This window comes from Thunnus albacares, chromosome 9, assembly GCF_914725855.1.
Source record: "Thunnus albacares chromosome 9, fThuAlb1.1, whole genome shotgun sequence".
Classification (NCBI taxonomy): Eukaryota; Metazoa; Chordata; class Actinopteri; order Scombriformes; family Scombridae; genus Thunnus; species Thunnus albacares.
The window spans coordinates 13763492-13781795 of record NC_058114.1 but is presented as its reverse complement, the minus strand read 5'-3'; the positions used below and the strand labels follow the sequence as shown (position 1 = coordinate 13781795).

The following is an 18304-nucleotide window of genomic DNA, read 5'->3' as shown; positions in this document are numbered from 1 at the left end:
CTTTCCTCTGTATCTGTGCAGTAGTTTAAGATCCTTTTTTTTTTTATAATCATTCCAAACATGTTACCTACAATTTATTTGTATGTTTTGCTCCTAAAGATAAAGAATGACGAGTAACACAATAGTAATGAACCTGGTTATGAGATCAGAGTTATAGACGTTATAAAAAAAAAACAACAAGGGAGGAAATAACTTCTGACTATCAGTGTTTCAATTATGCAACCAGCATGACATAGCACTCTGGCTTCGCCTCCGTATGCATCACTGTGCCTTATTCGTTTTTTGACACTACCTGTACCTTAGCAACCTATCAAAGACCAGCAACGACACTATGCCAGCTCTCCTGCCTCATTGGTTTTCTGTCAGCTACTATTTAGAAGCTTTCTGCTTCTGCATTGGCTAAAAATATCTCAAAAAGCTGTTTATTGATTTTATTGAGCTTGTCGAGTTGTAGATAGATCAGTACATCATTGCTCTACTGAACAATTATGTCCTACAAAAGAAAATTAATTAACCAAATTAAACCAAAACCTACAGCCACTATGTGGGTGTTTTATAATGTGTTTTTAAATAGTAACAGTCTCAGCCTTTAGTTATGTTAAACACACCATTAATCTACCTCTTTATTGAATGCACAGAGATTAAATTGTTATTGATCTTTTCCTGTAACTCTCTGTAAGACAGACAAATAAGCACATTTCCTAAAATGCTGGAGTTTTTTTTTTTCCTTGAGGAGCATCACATAGCTGAGTTTTCTGTGTAAATGTACACTTATTTCAGAGAATATCCCTCACATGATCCCTCCATCAAACTAAACAAATCAGCCAATCAGCATGTCCCCTCCCGTTCCCTCCCCTACTAAGGCCGCAGTTGCCATGGCAGCAACACGTCTATCCCTCCAGCAGCAGAGGGAGAGAAACGCACAAATAAAACAACACGTAGCAAATGAAGGCTTGAACTTTTTCACCTCTCTAAAGGAAGAATATTTATCTTTTTATTTACAGCGGGACAGTGTTCTTGGCAGGTGGAATTCAGGTGTTATGACAGCATGAGAAGAGTTAGTGTGTGTGTGTGTGTGTGTATATTAGTGTGTTTTTCACCTTTACAGACACGTTACGCATATGTGCATTCTTCTGATATTGTGTTCTCTAGTTTAAGGCCACGTCTACTAAGAGAGAGGCTAATTATTGTGACAAAGACAAGTCTCTCCTGTTTACTTCATGATCTCTTAGGATGGCTACACCCAAATCAAGGCCTACACATTATGAGTGTGTATAAATATATATTATACACACACTAGTTTTAAATGTATAAGTTCTTATTATAAACAACTATGAGACCTGTAAAGGCACTTTCAGTTACTGCAAACACCAAGCTTAAGCTCAGACCACCCCACCCAACATTATAACTGCAGTTACAACCCCACTAACGCAATATGCAGATCTTGAGCTCTCCATTTCTCTTCTCTGGGGGGAAAAAAAAACTGTCAAACAAGGATGGTTCAAAACCATTGGACTACAGAGGAAGAGGACTGATGGATTCATAAAAAACTCCTCCCTTCCTGGGAAGTTGCAGCCGGGCTGCACTTCAAAATATCCCTTTCAATTCCCTTTCGTCAGCCCTTCCCTACCTTCCTCTCACAAGCTCCGAGGCTAATCTTTCATCTGACAGCAGATATGCTGGTGTGTGCTGAGGCAGAGGGGTGATTGAGAAGGTTTCAGCAATGAAAATAAAGAGAAAGAGAATGATGGAGTGATAAAGACAGGGAGAAAGTGACAGACTGCTTAAGCTGCGATCCTTTACACATCTGCCAAACGCTGTGTGTGTGTGTGTGTGTGTGTGTGTGTATGTGTGTGTATACCAGGTATTCCTTATGTTGTGGGGACGTAAATCTGTCAACACAGTCATGTTGTGGGGACTCGCCTCCTTTATGGGGACAAAAAGCAAGTCCCCTTAACGTAAACCATTAATTTTAGAGTGAAGACTTGGTTTAAAGTTAAGGTAAGTACAGGGTTATGTTGAGGTTAGGGTAAGGATTGGGATAAGTCTCCAGGGGAATGAACGTAAGTCAGTGTGTATGTGTGTGTGCATGTGTGTCAGTAGCGGTGGTCGTAGTGGGGTACGACTTTGATGGAAGCAGAGTTGCAGGGGGAATCGAGTTAATTTCACAAACGGCTGCACTATGAGAGAAGAAGAGAACGTGTGTGTTTTAACAGCCTGCAATTACCCCATCACACACACAAGTGTAAAAGTTAAAATGATTCAATTTCAATAAAGAGAGAAAGAGAGAGAGTGTGACAGACAGAACAAAAACAAGCGAGACAATGAGGAAAAAAAGTGAGGAAAGGAGAGGAAAAACCACGTATGGAAATTAGTGGTTTTAGTCTTATCAAAATGACAGGGATGATGGTGAGGTCAAAACAAGTGGAAGTATAAAAAGGAAGAAAACAAATTGGTACACTTCATATGCAGCATAGGCAGATATCATCTTTAATAAGCCACAGGGGAAGTGTACAGATCTGTACATTTATAACAGAATTAATAACAGAATAAAACTAATATGTACTTCTGAATGTAGAAAAATCAACCGCTGACAGTATTGTTTTCTGTGTACACTAATACAGACGGAGGCGTCTTTTAAAAGCTGCTCATTGTGGACTACCAGTCATATTTCCTATAAACATGCCTCAAAGCTCAATCGTATCAAATTCACATCAAATATCAATCGCATGTCATTTTCCATGTGACAACTGATGCAGATTAATATTAAATTCACTCTACAGGATGTCCTGCTAAGAAGACAAAAGGTACAATTTCTCACATTTAATTTACTCAGCTCTTTGTCAAGAAATCCTCTAAAAAATAAACTGACAAAGAGTGAAGAATCTTGAATCCTTGATTTTTCTTAATTATACTCTCAACACTTGCTTCCAGCACCTTGCTGTTGCAAAAACTATGTTCTGTCTAAGTGTCCTTGAGCAAAACTGATGTCCAACCTCTATAAAACTGCATCAGTTTAACATTTGCCAGGACTGGGGTCTGATTCAGACTTTGGGCATCCACACTAACAATACTGCAGGCATAAACCTGTACTGTGATTTATAAGCATGGCACCGCAAACACTGGGCTCAGCCCACTGAATGCCAGACTGAAAATCACAGCTTGATGAATGTCATTTTCATCCACACACACACACACACACACACACACTGACAGTGAGTTGTAATGATACATACCCGCTCTCAGTGAGAGGTGTGGAAACGAGACAGATAGCTGATTTTAATGAGATCACATCACAGAGAGGGGGGACTGGTAACACACACACACACACACACACACACACACACACACACATACACACACAGTACACCACTCCAGGAGGCAGACAGGAGAAGGGGAAAGGTGGAGGGGAAACATACTGTGACAAAAAGAAAAACAGGTGAGAGAGCAAATGGAGAAGAAAAATTTCGACACACACACACACACACACACACACACACACACACAGGTAATACGGTATTTCTGAGTGCTTCATGGCTGGGTTGGCTCTGCTCACCACCTGCAGTGCCACGGATGGAAAACAACGTGCAAGGGAAAAAGGGAAAACACACACACACACACACACACACACACACACACACGAACAAGAGAAAATCAAGGGGCAGAAAAGTAAAAGTATTTTTCCCCTCAGGTACCAGGTATCTATAGGGGCGAGAGGCAGAAAGACAGAAGGAAATGTAACAATGATGCACGCTGAACAGAAAGCAAGCAGGCAAAATAACTCAAATCACTATCAATATTTACTGTACATTACACCTGCTACAAATGGTTTCAGCAAACTTTCTGTGTTTTCCACAACACCTGTTAAATTCAGGTCGTGATCTACTGTTTTTCTTTTCAACATTCTTCAGAAATATCCTGCAGAAATTGCACGTCTTGGGTTATTTGCAGACAAATTATAGTGATTCGAGAAGAGAACAAAAGAGGAAAACATTTCCAAACAATTCTCAAAAACAAAACAGCAGGAAATGGTTGAAGAAGAGAAGATGACCAAAACTGAATTCTAGCATTATTCATGAAGTGTTAGTCCTAATATCTATAAGGTCAAAACACAACAAGAAGCCCAGTTTTACGAGCATAACAAGTTGCACTCAAAGTAGCCTACACAAATAAACAGAATCAGAGTCTACAGGTCAATCAAAAGCAGGCCTAAAAGGGACTGAAGAACCATGAACGATATAGTTGGCATTAGGTTGTGATGGATACCCTCTAGCCCTGGTCTGAAATGAGTACATTAGAGTCCTGTACTAGTTCACAGAGACCCCTGATGTATGCTGCAGAGCAGGTGAAACAGCTGGAAAAATGACACAGGAAGAACATTCACTACAGGGACAGAAGTTTCCATTTGGACTAGTGCCGCTGTTCCCCGTGTGCAAGTTTTAGTGAGAGAAACAGCATGTCTGTTTCTTCATACATGTATCTCTACAAAAACATCCAACCGAGGTAGCATTTATGAAGGAAGATAATTGAAAACATGCCCAACACTAACAAATGTACTGGTATTTGTTATAAAATTACCCTGCTTGTGATTCTCTAAATTACATTTTGGTAAAATTTCAAATAAATAACCCTTACTCAAACTGTTTTCTTTGCCCGACTCATCATGGTTGCCCTATCTCCACCATACAGGCAGATTATGTTCCTGTCAAGCTCCATGTGGACTTCAGATGGTGCTGTTAAGCACTGTAGGACTTCAGATGAAATCAGGCGGGCTTGCCACACAGCTCCTGATCCAGTTGTCTGATTGCAAAACTCACAAAACTGGTTGGACTGTCTTTACACACATATGAATTAACATCAAGGGCATGTAATCTTGTCTCCTGTTTCTTTCACACGGCTTTGTGATTACTCAAAGAGGCATGCAGTGGAGGATCACCCATCAAAAATGTAGAAAGTAAGAAGTATGCAGCTGCTGATTGTAATGGTACAAGGGGCATGAAGTCACAAGTGATTAACTAGTAGTATGATGGAATTCATCTTCTTAACTTTATCACTTGGATATAAGGTAAGGGCCTCTTATACAAGGGATTTCTATCAAAAGGTTTAAAAACAGGAACCACTTGTTAATCATTATTATATCAGTTAATCATAATCAGTAATCCAATCCAATCAGTGATCAGAAACAGTCCTAACAAGCCTGATCAGAGCACATACACAATGCACAGCATAGAAGTGGCTTCATATATATGAAACTTGTGCAGCATTATCTGAAAGAAGAAGTCTACTGCTGCCACCTATAGCTTCCATCCTTGTTATTTCACTAAGAGCGTATACTTAACACACACACACACACACACACACACACACACACACACACAACAGCTGTGCACTTCAACTGTGCACCAAGCACAAGTTTTAAAACCTATGAAAGGGTTCAAATAAAAAAAAAAAAACTGTGACTGACCAAGATTTGGGCTGTCCAAAGTGCAGGTAGTTGATGCTGTAGAGGTCCATGTCTTCAGTGTGCCAGGCAAATGTGGTCTTCCACATGCCAAAGTACAGGTAGGGAGTGTTGACACCTTCTATGACGATGCCACACTCCTGCTCCACCATATCCAGCAGCGTGTTGAGATGGCCAATGTTCCACTCTTGAATATCCTGATCAGGGATAACATGTAATTTTATGATTATTAAATATAGAAACTGCAGATTTCAAAGTGTCTTAAAATTCTACACCACCAGATGGTGCTGGAGTCAAAAAGATATATCTGACAGCGCTCTGATAATTTACCCAGTCACAATCATCCCTTATTCAATGATCAGGGTATTGATATTACAGTATTGGTGCAGAAACCTTTTTTTGATACTAGCATTAAGACAAAAAAAACACAATAAGAATCTTTAAAGTAGCTTTCTTATAGTAGGAGCACAATCTCCTATTGTAAAATTTTACAATTAGCAATTATCCAGCCATGAGTTTAGTGGATGTACATGTCTGTTGTTATTGAAAATGCTGAAATACAATGCCAAAAGTACTGTGCATTTTTCTGTCCAGAAATTACTGAGTAAACATTGTGATTAATAATCCAGAAAAAAATATCTGACAAAATAAGCAGGACAGGCAATTCAGCTTTAACCACTAAGCTCTAATACACACACTTCTTGGAAATGTACAGTTAACCCCTCACCTCATCATAAATAGATCCACTGACATCAGCACCATAAATGGGTGACACAAATGTCAGGTTCTTCCAGTACTTCCTCTCTAGGTCATCAAAGTCTTTGTGGCGGGGTGTGCAGTACCTAAAAACACAACAGAACCAGTTATATTGTAAGCAGTGAGCAGGGAGACAGCCCTGGAACAAGAAGACTTTATTCAAACCTTTATGTTGGCAAGCATCCAGCTTTATGAGCAATTCAACTATATGTCTAGTTTTCAATTAGCATGTAGCTTGATAGCTAGGTGTACAAACAGAAAACAGGACCCATGAGATGTGCATAAGAGATAAATAAATGTTTACAATAGGTGCTCTATGCTGTTGTGCTACAGTACAACTTATTCATACCAACATTTTAACACTAAAAGAACTAGCTTTGAAATTTTTAATAAGGAGGCAGTTATTTTATTATTATTGGTAGTATTTTACATGCCCATTCCTAAACAAAATCCTGTAAAAATAAATATAGATGGTTTTATCATTGTCCTCATTGAACTTCACTTTTCTAACCACTAGAGAGCAGAAAAGACACATGGTCCTTACAGAAAGTATTCAGTCCCCCTTTTTCATGTTTCATTGTTTTCTAACTTCAAATCAGTAAATTAAGACTTAACACTGATCAATAAAAAAGAATGAAAATACAAGTTCACATATTGTGACTGTAACTGACATAAATCAGAAGGAATCTCATCATCTTCAAATGAAGAATTATTTATATCAACATAAGTTCCCATTGTGTAAAATAGGATTTCCAAATGTAGACATAACTCTGTTTCAATTCCTGTTTTGTTCTTGTGGGAGGAGTTTCATGCAAATCATAAACACAAATGAAACTGTTATAGATGTAGGCTTAAACCACTCACTGAAGTGTGTGGATACATGATAAAAATGCAAATCACATTTATGCAGGGAAAAAGAGTTATATTATTTTCAATTTCACAATGAGTTAACACATGACTGACAATGTCTGCGAACATAAACTTACTTTTTGCTGTTGGCAAGCTTGCGGTATTCGCTCACAGTCATGGACTTCTTCTGGATGTTGTACTGGGTGAACAGACCCGACTGACCGGTCACCACCTGCATGATGGGCGCTGGAATCACCATGTCCTCAATGGTGTCATAGGACTTACGGGGTTTCCAGCCTTCTGGGGGAATCACCTAGTGAAGAGACAAATTGTTAGCATTTACGTCAATTAAGCAGAAATGAGAATTTTACAATAACCTGCAGCCACATGCAACTAAATACTTTACACTCTGCAAGGATATAGTATTAGAAGCTCATACAAGTCTTGTATTTTATTTAGGGCTGATACAACTGGTACAAATCTGGCAGAACATTCAAATTCTATTTAATTCAACTATATGCAGTTGACACTCAGATAATCAGATACTATTGATTAATCATTCAATTGAAATGTCCGTATTATCTTGATTTTAATTATCATCATTATAAATAGAATACTTATGACATTGTGGGTTTTCTGACTGTTAATGAAATCAAATACGGAATTTTAAGACCCCACTTTGTGCTTTAGAAACTTAGTATAGGCAAATGTCAATATTTGTGATAGTTTTAGACATTAATAATCATTTCAGAGAGGCTTGGCTATGCAAGGTTAGGTAGGAATCGACATAGCTGCTAATGGGAATGAACATGTAACCATGAGACCTTACATTTACAGAGCTGGAAAGGACTGAACCAAGTAGGTGATAGTGTGTGTATATGTATGTGTTGTCCTCACCTTAGCCAGGCCAGCACGGTGAGCTCCTTGACTTTCCATGTAGACAATATATTTGGCAAAGTCTTTGAACTCCTCCATGGTGGGCCGGAAGGTCATTATCTTGCAGCTGGGGTTCTTAGCGCTGGCTGGCGGCAGTGGAGGCAGCAGGGAGGCCGGGGGCAGCTCAGAACCTGGAATAAGGCCTTGTGACACATCTGGGTCTGTAGGCTGAGCCTGGGTGAGATCTGGAACGGCATCCTGCTCCAGGGTCACTGCTGTGTCAGGGGTCTCAGCTATCGCTGGCTCCTGGGTCGGAATCTGGTCTTGGGCTGCACTCGAGCTCAAAACAGGATTTGAGGCTGGGGTGGGGTCTGGAGGTGAGGCTGGGGCAGAGTGAGGAGCCGGCACCGTGTCCATGGGCATGTCGGTAGCCATTGGGGAGTCTTTAAGGTTTGCAGGTAAACCTGGAAGGGAGAACATGGACATTCAGGGCAATTCAACAATTTCTTTTACCATTTTCTGGGCGGACAACATATGTGCTCAGAAAAGGTGACGCATCTAGAATGTTTTTGAGAGCAGAGAGCTTTATTAAAATGAAATAATCTGACTTTTTTCTAACATGACCACAAAACATAGGTGGCTTTTTAAATGCTGACCAAGCTAACAAGCTTGAATTAACACAGACTAAGTACTGGTACAGAAAAATCATTAGTAGTTGTTAGTGGAGATTCAAACCAAACAGCATTAAAACAACACAGGGAGCTTTGTGGGTGGCAGTGTGTTGCTTCAAGTACCAGCGAGACATGAAATATGTCTCATCAGGTGCCAAAATACTGCCCAACAATTTTTAACACTATGAGTCAGGATTCTCTGTAAAATCATCATAGCAGTAATTATTTTCAACGATCACATCAACACACCCCCCCCTCCCATTCAAAAGAATGGGCAGGCTGTGTTTTTTCACACAACATTCAAGTCAGTCTGAATGCAGCCTAAGTCACTCCTTTTCCTTTGCTAAATACAACTTCCCAATAACTCAAGCATATAGCTTAAGTTAATGGTCAAACTTTGTCCAAGTCTATGCTAGGGCTGAACAATTTTGAAATAATATCTAATTGCTATTATTTTGACTGACATTGGAATTGCAATAAGATTTGCAATATTAGAGGGAATGATCATTTTTACATCATTATTCTTAATTTCATTAAAAAAACATTAAAATGATTATGGTGTGATTTTTGCAGGGATCTGTATTAGTGGTGTAACGGAACGTAGTTGATCTTTGATCCGTACAGATCGCCACCGTTCAACGTGCATGTGAACCGTGGATTAATTGAAAAATTTAATGTCTCTTTGAAGACAGTAAAAAAACTGCTGTAAGTACAAGTCATGGACAGACAGCATATCACTAACAGGGATTTTGAAGAGCAATGACCAAACCAGCATCTAACGAGTCCAAAGTGACACATGCAGATGAGCAGCTAATCAGCTATCTAGCTGCTAACTGATGTTAGCGGTGCACTTTTCCCCAGTGAATGTTTGTTTGGTGGCTCGTTCAACAAGCTAAGCTACAGGACAAGACGTGTTCATGTTTGTAAGTTATCATCAAGTCTTGATGCCCTGGCCTCAGGCTATTTTTTCATTCACTACCATGTTTAAAGGAAGAAGGTACAGTGTTTCTATTAGAATTTTTTTTCAGGCCTGGTGGTACGCACCGAAAAAACTTTTAAGAGACAAGGCGCTCACATCTCATCAAGAGTTTCCCAGACAACGACACAGAGGTTGACTCACGTTTCAGAACAGTGCCGCATACAAACGCAAATGATTATTGTTTTCCCAACAAATGAATATTTGGCGTTATTTTTGGCATTAAAGAAAATATTTTTTTGGCCCGGTGGGGCCTCTCGTTGGCCTGGTGGCCCAAAATATTCAGTACTAAATTGTTAAATTAAAGATTTTATTTAAACACTGGACAACCTGGATGTTGTTTTCATTTACGACCATGGGCAAAAGTTCCTTGCCTGAAATGTTTTACAGAATAAATGGAAAGAAAAGTTATATTTCTCACTGCCCCCCCCCCCCCCCCCACTTTCTTTGTCAAGCCCCATGCTTATAAGTATATATGTATCTGAGTATGTTAGTATATTACCTAAAGCATACAATTAGACAATTTCAATATATTACTGTGGTCTTTTTTGTTGTAATCTAAGCCTTAAACACTTAAACATAGCTTGTATGTGGACAATAGCAATGCATGGATTGCAGTTATATCTGCAGGCACCATGGTTAATCTGCAGATCGGTTGGGTCAGGTAATAAAAAATAACATTCTGATTAATGGCGGATGGGTCGTGGGTGGTGAAATAATACATCATTAATGAGGAAAATATTAATTACATTCTCTAAAATGTGAACATAGTAGCGCAGAGCTGCAGCCCACTGCTGCTCAGCAGCAGACACACTAATAATTATTTTTACAACTATAAAAGAGAGATTGCTGGAGAAATTGGTGCACTCAGCATGCTACAATCTTTCCACACTACATGGGTTATAAGGAGCAGAAACGGGGCCGCGGCAGGCAGCATAGATAGTACATAAACCTAAAACTATATCGCAAAGGCACAATTCACCATAGAAACATTTACAATTACTGAAAGCAGCATCTCTAATATTTAAAGTAAATCCTTAAAGAAAACACTCATACATCAACAGGCATGGATTTTGTGATTTGGGGGCCTCAGGCAAACTCTGTCTTGCTTTATTTTCACCCTTTCAAACTGGGAATGTTTCAAATCTTTTTTCTTTAGTAAAACTATTAATATCACACAGTAAAAATACTGTGAAAGTCCTGCATTCAAAGTTTTACTAAAAAGTAAAGAGTGAAAGAGAGGTATTATCAGCACAGTGTACACAAATTTACTAATCTTGTGTTCAAGGTGGAGCTTTTAATTCTAACAATTTTATACAGTATGATATTTACTGAATTCTATTTAACAGCTGTTTCAAATGCATGTTTCGCTGCTGCATCTCGTTGGCTCCTTTTTGGCAGTTTGTTACAAGTTTCAAGGAGGCTACATTTTTGATTGAGAGAAAATTAGGCTACTTTTTCCTTTTCTTTTTCCCCATCATGATTTCAACGTGCACACAGCACCTGCCTCAAGTCACCAGCTGGAGAGAGAAGCAGTGGTGAGCAAGCTAGAAAGTGGAGGAGAGCGAGCAGTAGTAGTGAGAAAGCCGGTGAATGAGAGGAATAAAACGTTATTTTCTGATTGTTTCACAGCAGTTACAAATAAATATGTCCACAACCACACCCCACACCTCTGCACAACCCTGCGGAGGTGCGCTGCAACGCCTGTTCATGGGGCCGCAGCCGCTAAATACACATTATATGTGTATTTCGGGAGTAAGGTAAAAAGAAAACAGAATTACAGTAGTTTAAAATGTTTTTTCCATATGTTTTCATGTATGAAAAGGCCAAAAAATGAACACTGTAAGCGGACTACTGATTACTATAAGCAAATTATTGAAACAGCATTTGATTCTGTCCCAAGCTTTTTGATCCATATAAACGGTTGATCACTGTATAATGCTGGATAGTTTAATCAACAATAGTGCATCATATTTTATTTGTTATATTTTGTGAGAAAAATCTGAATCTGCAATAACCAGTTACTTTTTTTATGTGTTTAATGCTTTTAGTGTGACCTTTTTCTTTAGCAATAATCAATTAGCAATAATAATATGTCATGATTCTTGTAAAATCTTTCCACCTGAGAGCCTTTTGACCAAATCAAATCAATTTATTGTATACTTCTCTACAGAAACAAGGAAGTAAAGAGCAGAAGAAAATTCCTTCCTGAATGTAAAAAGCACTATTCATTCATTGAATATGATCAAACTGCACAACTAACGTACTGCAAAACATGCAAGAGCTGTCCAGGCCATGGGGAACAGCCTGTTCCACGGGGTAACTGGAGAGAAAGTAAGGGAGTGAGGAGCATCAAAGAGCATGCAGCCACGACTGCACACAAATTAGCTGAGGATGCCCTACAAGCAAGGGCTCACTCAAAAAGAGGAGCACTAGTGTAAGTGTTTGACAGAATGGATGTGGTAATAAAAGAAAGGATGGTGATGGCTAGCCTACTTCATTGACAAAGAGGTGGCCATCTTCACCACGTTCCCCAAGCTGGTGGCTTCCCATCACACAGACAGCCTGGACCTCGGCACAACATATAGCAATGACCAGGCATGTTGCATGTTCAATTCATCACAGCCATTGATTCGTGCCTCATTGAGGACCTTCAGGAAAAGTTGCAATCAGCCAGGTTCTTTCTATTGTGTCTGACTCTTCAGCCAACCGATCAGTGAAGGACCAGGAGCTAATCTACTGTCCCTACCTCCAGCATGGCAAACCAGTGAACCAGCTCACCCAGATTGTTGCCCAAATCGCCAATAGCCAGGGCATTTTGGATGCCATTTTGGCTGAACTGGTGAAGGTTGGGGTGGGAGAGGAGGACCTGAAAAAGCATCTGGTTGGCTCTGGGTGTGATGGCGCTCCCATTATGCTGGGTGTGAACAACGGAGTGACCGCTAGACTCCAGCGTATGTGGAAATCCCACGTCCCAATCTGGTGACTCATCGTCTAGAGCTAGCTTCTCTAGGCTGTGTCAAACAGGTTCCTCAGCTGCAAGACATCAAGCAAACGTTATGTGCCATCCACAAATATTACACCTGTTCTGCAAAGGTCTCATGGGAGCTTCAGGAGATCAGCAAGGCGATGGGGATCTCTTTTGTCTCTATGTGAGGACTTTGAATCCATAGAGGCAGCTAGGCAAGAGTGGCTTGACCTCAAAATACTTGTTGCCCATCACTACAGGAACTTCAATTCCCAGGTGCTGTGGCAGCAACTGATTCAGGGTGCCACTGAAAGCAACGGCCAGCTCCAGCACATGCAGGTGGTAGCAGAGATCAGCCTCATCCTCCCCATGAGTTCCTCTTGCTGTGAGCGTGACTTCTCCAGCATGAAGAGGATCAGGTCAGACTGGAGGTCTTGCTTGTCCAACTAGATGCTCAACTGCCTCCTGCAAATCTCTGTTCATGGACCTCCTGCACAGGACTATTAGGCCTTGTCCATACACATGTGCTGGCTTGGCTTGACTCGGTTTGACTCGGCATGTCAGCCCAGCACGGCAGAGATTTGCATCTCCATTACAACAGGGCTACCTGCTTGAAGTTGTGTCTTTAACTGATGACATGCTTCTCTTGAGTCGAAAAGCAGCGGGCTGTATACATGACGGCTGTGACTAGCGGTCAAAGTCGTGGCTGTAAAACGGTGGATAACCACATTTCACTTCCTATAAAGTTCTTCACAATAAAAGCCTTCTGTTACGTTGTCAGTGGATAGCTTTTGATATGAAGCAGCAGCATCAGCAGGAAATGTGTTTTCATCAGCAGTAACTTAATGCGACTCAGATGTGGATGAACGCGATCAGGAAACGGTAAAATGATGCAGATATCTAAAAGTACAAACAGAAAAACAGGAGAGAAACTAAACCTCAAACCACAGAGATTCAGTTAAAGGCTACAAAAGTACTGAGAGCTAAACACAGAGGCTTTTAAAAACATCTTTCTCTTTGGTCCCCAGCACAGACATGAGTTGAGTCTCGCTGTGCAACACACGCTTGTTTGAGGGGGAGAAGCTGGGAGAAGAGGGGTTGTCACACGTTTTCCGTGATCAGTGAGACATCACTGCAACCCATTTGGAAGTGGGTCGGTTTGGTTATGGGACAGTTTACATTCATTTCAGGACGAGTCCGGAATGCTGGTCAAAAGAGTCGGTCAGGAGTCCTGTACTAGCCATAAAGTTAGCTCTGCTAGCTTAACCACCAGAAAATAGTGTTCCTCACCTCAGTGACAGTGGTTATCTTCCTGTATAATGTCATGGCATTAGCTACCAGTTTTACACAGTACCTGCCTGTGGACAGTGGCGCTGAAAACAGAGTTTGACATACCACTTAGAATCAGCATAGGCCGCTAGAACAAGGGTGGCATATAGTGTTGTAATGGAATGTAGTTGATCTGTGATCTGAACAGATTGCGTCCCAACGGTTCAGCACACATGTGAACCGCGGATTAACTGCAAAATTTAATGTCTATTGGAGACAAAGTAAACAAATTGCTGAAAGTACAAGTCAAGGACAGACAGCATTTCGCTAACAGGGATTTTGAAGAGCAACGTCTAAACCAGCATCTAACGAGTCCTAGGTGACATCTGCAGGTATACACTATTTAATGTGCTGCAGTTGAGCAGCTAATTAGCTACTGCTAACTTACGTTAGCGGTGCACTTTTCCCCTGTGAATGTTTGTTTAGTGGCTTGTTCAAAAAGCTAAGCTACAGGACAAGATGTGTGTTCATGTTTGTAAGTTATCATCAACTTTTGATGATGTAGACATAGGCTGTTGTTTCATTCTCTACCATGTTTAAAAGGAAGAAGGTATCATGCCTCATACTGCACTTTAACAACTGAGTAATGAATATTTTATATATTTTAAGATTTTATTTAAACATTGGACACCTTGAATGTTTTCATTTAAGACCATGGGCAAAAGTTCCTTGCTTTAAGTGTGTTACAGAATAAATGGAAAGAAAAGTTTTTAGTTTTTTTTCCCCCCGTGACTGAAAATCATGATACAATCCAAACCGTGAGTTTTGTGATCCGCTGCCTACCATCAGCCACTTTTCTTAAAAAATTACATTGTTTGTGACACAATTTTAACACACAACGCAACAACATGTGTGTATGTAGTGTTGTTTGAATGGATGCTGCAAAGGAGATACCCAGAGGTAGAAAGGGGGACTGAAATGTCTACAAAGTAGCAACAATTTTTCAACTATTTTATGTTATTTATTTTTGCATTAGTACTTTACCACACTTGAAAAATTAACTACTTTTTGTATCTCTCACTCACCAGAACTGCCACTTTCTCAGTTATTCATCGACTCTTTCTCTTTTATCTCACTCTTTTTAGATTAGTCAGGAATGCTACTTCTTACCTTTGTTTAAGAGACCTTTCCACCCCTAGTCCTAATATTGATACTACTGGCAACCAGTTTTGGCTTACTGCGTGTATGAAATCTGTACACAAGTTGTAGCAGCCCTGGGTGTTTAACCAATAGCCTACGTGACACTAAGTACAGCATACTCCACTTGATAGTTGCAAGGCAACCAGCAAGTACTACCACAAGAGCACTGACTTTTTGTAGATAAAGAAATATGGAACTGAATTTAGACCAGTGAGAATGCAGGTTAAGTTGAGTAAAGTTCAAATGTTCTTGAAAAAGTAACTATAGATGAAAATGGCAAAGAGTTGTACTTTAAAATACTAAGAAAAAATAAGGGATCTGTCAGAAAAAAACTCAATATTCAACTCAAATATTCTCTCTTTGGCTTCAAAATCAATTCTGGGTGGAAATGTTTGATGTGATTTGAAATGCAGTGCATTAATAGCGTTGCACTCGGCTGTACACATCACATCTTGTATAATTTGTTGTATGCTCTTGTATATTTGAACATCAATTAGATAATGTTATGTGTGCTTTTGCATTAATGTTTCACATTGTAATATAAACCGATGTCAGAAAGTATCCTCATTAATATCTGGTTAATGATTTCAACCACATCACCCGGCTCTACATAAAATAATGCATTATGCCTTAATCTATCCAAACTCCTTATATGATTAGCAGAATCAGAGCATATACTCAGTTTTAACTTTCTTCAAGGTGCAAGGAGCAAAGTTTTTTGTCAGCAGGGAGAATTGACTTGTGTATTTTGGGCAGAGCATGCAGGATTAGTTATTTAAAACCAGGTCACGCTGATTAACGTCATGTTCATCACATTAAGTCAAGCTTTTTACCTCTAGCCTTGCCTCAATCTGCTCCCACAAATTACAACTTCACAACAGTATAAAGCAGCTGGCCAGACAAAGGTGAGTAGTCTGCTGTTTCGCTGCGCAGCAACTGCTTGGGCAGTCTTCTGATTTGGATTGAGTTTTGCATGTTGATTAGAGCCCAACAATATATCGATTGACCGGTATTGGCCTATTCCAGATATATCGATACATATTCGTATTAGTGTACATGTTGTCTGATATGCGCTGATATTTTTAAAGTTATATAGGCAGCATTTTATGTATGTTTGATCCTTTTTCTTAATTTAAGTTTAATTATACACACACTCGTGTATGTGTATATATATATATATATATATATATATATATACACACACACACCTATACACACACACACACACATATATGATTTTTTTTTTTACTCAATATTATCAGTATCGACCCCAAAAATTCAGTATCAGTAGGGGTCTAGTGTTGATGCTGAATCATTCAAGAGAAAATCATGGTGCAATGAAAACTGAATTACTTTCTCTTTTTTTTCCCATCCTGAAACAACAAGGTGGCTTGAAGTTATTTAAAATTTGAACTTAGATTATACTGCCACTGTCAAACACCCAAACATAGTCAATCAACATTGTCTCAATGGCAGAGTATGGACATTGTCCCTAACTGCAATAAATAAGCCACTTTTGTTTTATCACACTCCAGCATACAGATGGATATAATGAATAATGATTAAAACAAATATCAACTTTAGGACATGACAGAGAGGATGAAACCATTTTCCATCTGCATTTTCACTGTGACAAATTAAATTCAGTTAAGATTAAAATGAATTAGACATCAAAAAGAAACACATCACCACATCTCAAAATGTCCCTGCATGCAGCTTTCTATGCACAACTTCACACATCTGCAATGCATATCAAAAACAGAACTAGCTGTTGATATTGAGGTTTCTTATTTGCACTCAAGGTTCCTCCTACTTCAAGGCAAACTAAATGCAGCTACCAATCCAACAAGTTATTTGCATCAAGCGCAAATAACCTGTAGTGCAGGAAACATGCCCTGAGTGTATAATTACATAGCCAGGTTTCATGCATATGAATTTAAACAGAGGAATTAAAGTTTTGATGAATTTAATATACATGCACAACATTCATCTCAAACCCAATGCTGTTTCCTAGTCAGTGAATGAGAACAACTTAAAATTTACTTTCACTTTTTGCAATAGTCACTTTTTTGACAAAGGTGGTTCTCATCTTAACATATAACTAATAAGCAGGGACCCTCTCTGTTCGGGGGCTGACCTATCCAGTAGACAGAAGGCCACATGACCCCCAGCTGTCTAACCACAACAAAAAGGGGCCTACACCGACCCTTTAACTCCATCTGGGCCTAGTTTCAATACTGTAGCAAGTGGTAAAGATGCTAAGACTCTTTAACTAACTGCATTTGTCCCTCTTGGTAGTTGATTCATATATCTGGCTTGGTGAGAGTCAAAACAAGGAGCCGTTTCTACAGGCTGCTGTTGCTAAAGGCGACGATGCCTCTGCACAACTAACATGAACTGCTAGCTTTAAATCCAAGATGACAGCGAGCAAGAAGCTATAGCTGAAGCGCTTCAAAATGATTCAAATGTGGAATTCACCAACACATTCCGTGCAGTCTACATAAGCTGTAACTGTCCACACATGCAAAACCAACTATTCTATTAAAACCGAGCAACACTTCGCCGTGTCCTAGCGTTAATGTATTATGAGCTAATACTGGCTAGCTTCTGGCTAGCTACTTCCATATCTGCATTTAGAAAAAACAAAACACCGCGACGACAGACATCACACATCACGATTAAACGAGAATACGGTCTTTGCAATTGAATAAAAAGAGAATCCCGTTTGGGAAATATTACCTCCTGCAGCAGTTTAATCGTCCTCTCCCTGTTTAAATCAATCGATCTGGTTTCGTTTTGTAAAAATTCCCTGGATCGATTTTCTTCTAGCATTAGCTAGCTGAGGCTATTAAAGGTCCCGCCCACATGTGTAGCTACGCTTAGAGATTGGTTGATGACGTAATTGATAAATTCTCTTGTCACAAAGCCGACGACATCGTTGGTTTAGTAGGTTATTGACAGACAATTCAGCCAATGAAAACAGACGCTCACTACTACAGAGGTCTTTGACACTCCCACTTAAAGATGTGCACGCCACGCACGTAGACATCGCCGGGTTGCCAATATTTTTCCTAGGATGGCGAAGTCATGACCTACTCTGCCTCTGACTGGCTAGTAGTCGTTGCCTTCGTTGGTTGGGTTGGTTAGGTATAGGCATGAGAAGTGAGAGTGGTTAGGGTAAGAATATCAGGGTTGATCAGAGGCAGAGTAGGGCGGTTCATGACTTTGCCATCCTAGGAAAAAAATATTGCCGCTGGGTTTGCTAAAGGCTGTTGCGC

The 18304-nt window shown here is 39.8% G+C and overlaps 1 protein-coding gene across 2 annotated transcripts in view; it reads right to left on the bottom strand.

The window, feature by feature from the left end:
- Positions 1-17905, bottom strand: part of kdm4b (lysine (K)-specific demethylase 4B) — a 57003-nt gene extending 39098 nt beyond the window's left edge. The window contains exons 1-6 of one of the 2 annotated variants that reach the window (XM_044361141.1): positions 17766-17905; positions 7964-8406; positions 7204-7379; positions 6189-6303; positions 5465-5658; positions 2476-3702 (exon numbers count right to left, since the gene is read on the bottom strand). In XM_044361141.1, the coding sequence (XP_044217076.1) occupies position 3702; positions 5465-5658; positions 6189-6303; positions 7204-7379; positions 7964-8377 (900 nt within the window). In that variant the 5' untranslated portion in view covers positions 8378-8406; positions 17766-17905 and the 3' untranslated portion in view covers positions 2476-3701. Of the gene's footprint in view, positions 1-2475; positions 3703-5464; positions 5659-6188; positions 6304-7203; positions 7380-7963; positions 8407-17765 lie in introns of those variants that run through there. The other variant, XM_044361140.1, reaches the window with a different exon arrangement.
- Between the last annotated feature and the right edge of the window lie 399 nt (positions 17906-18304).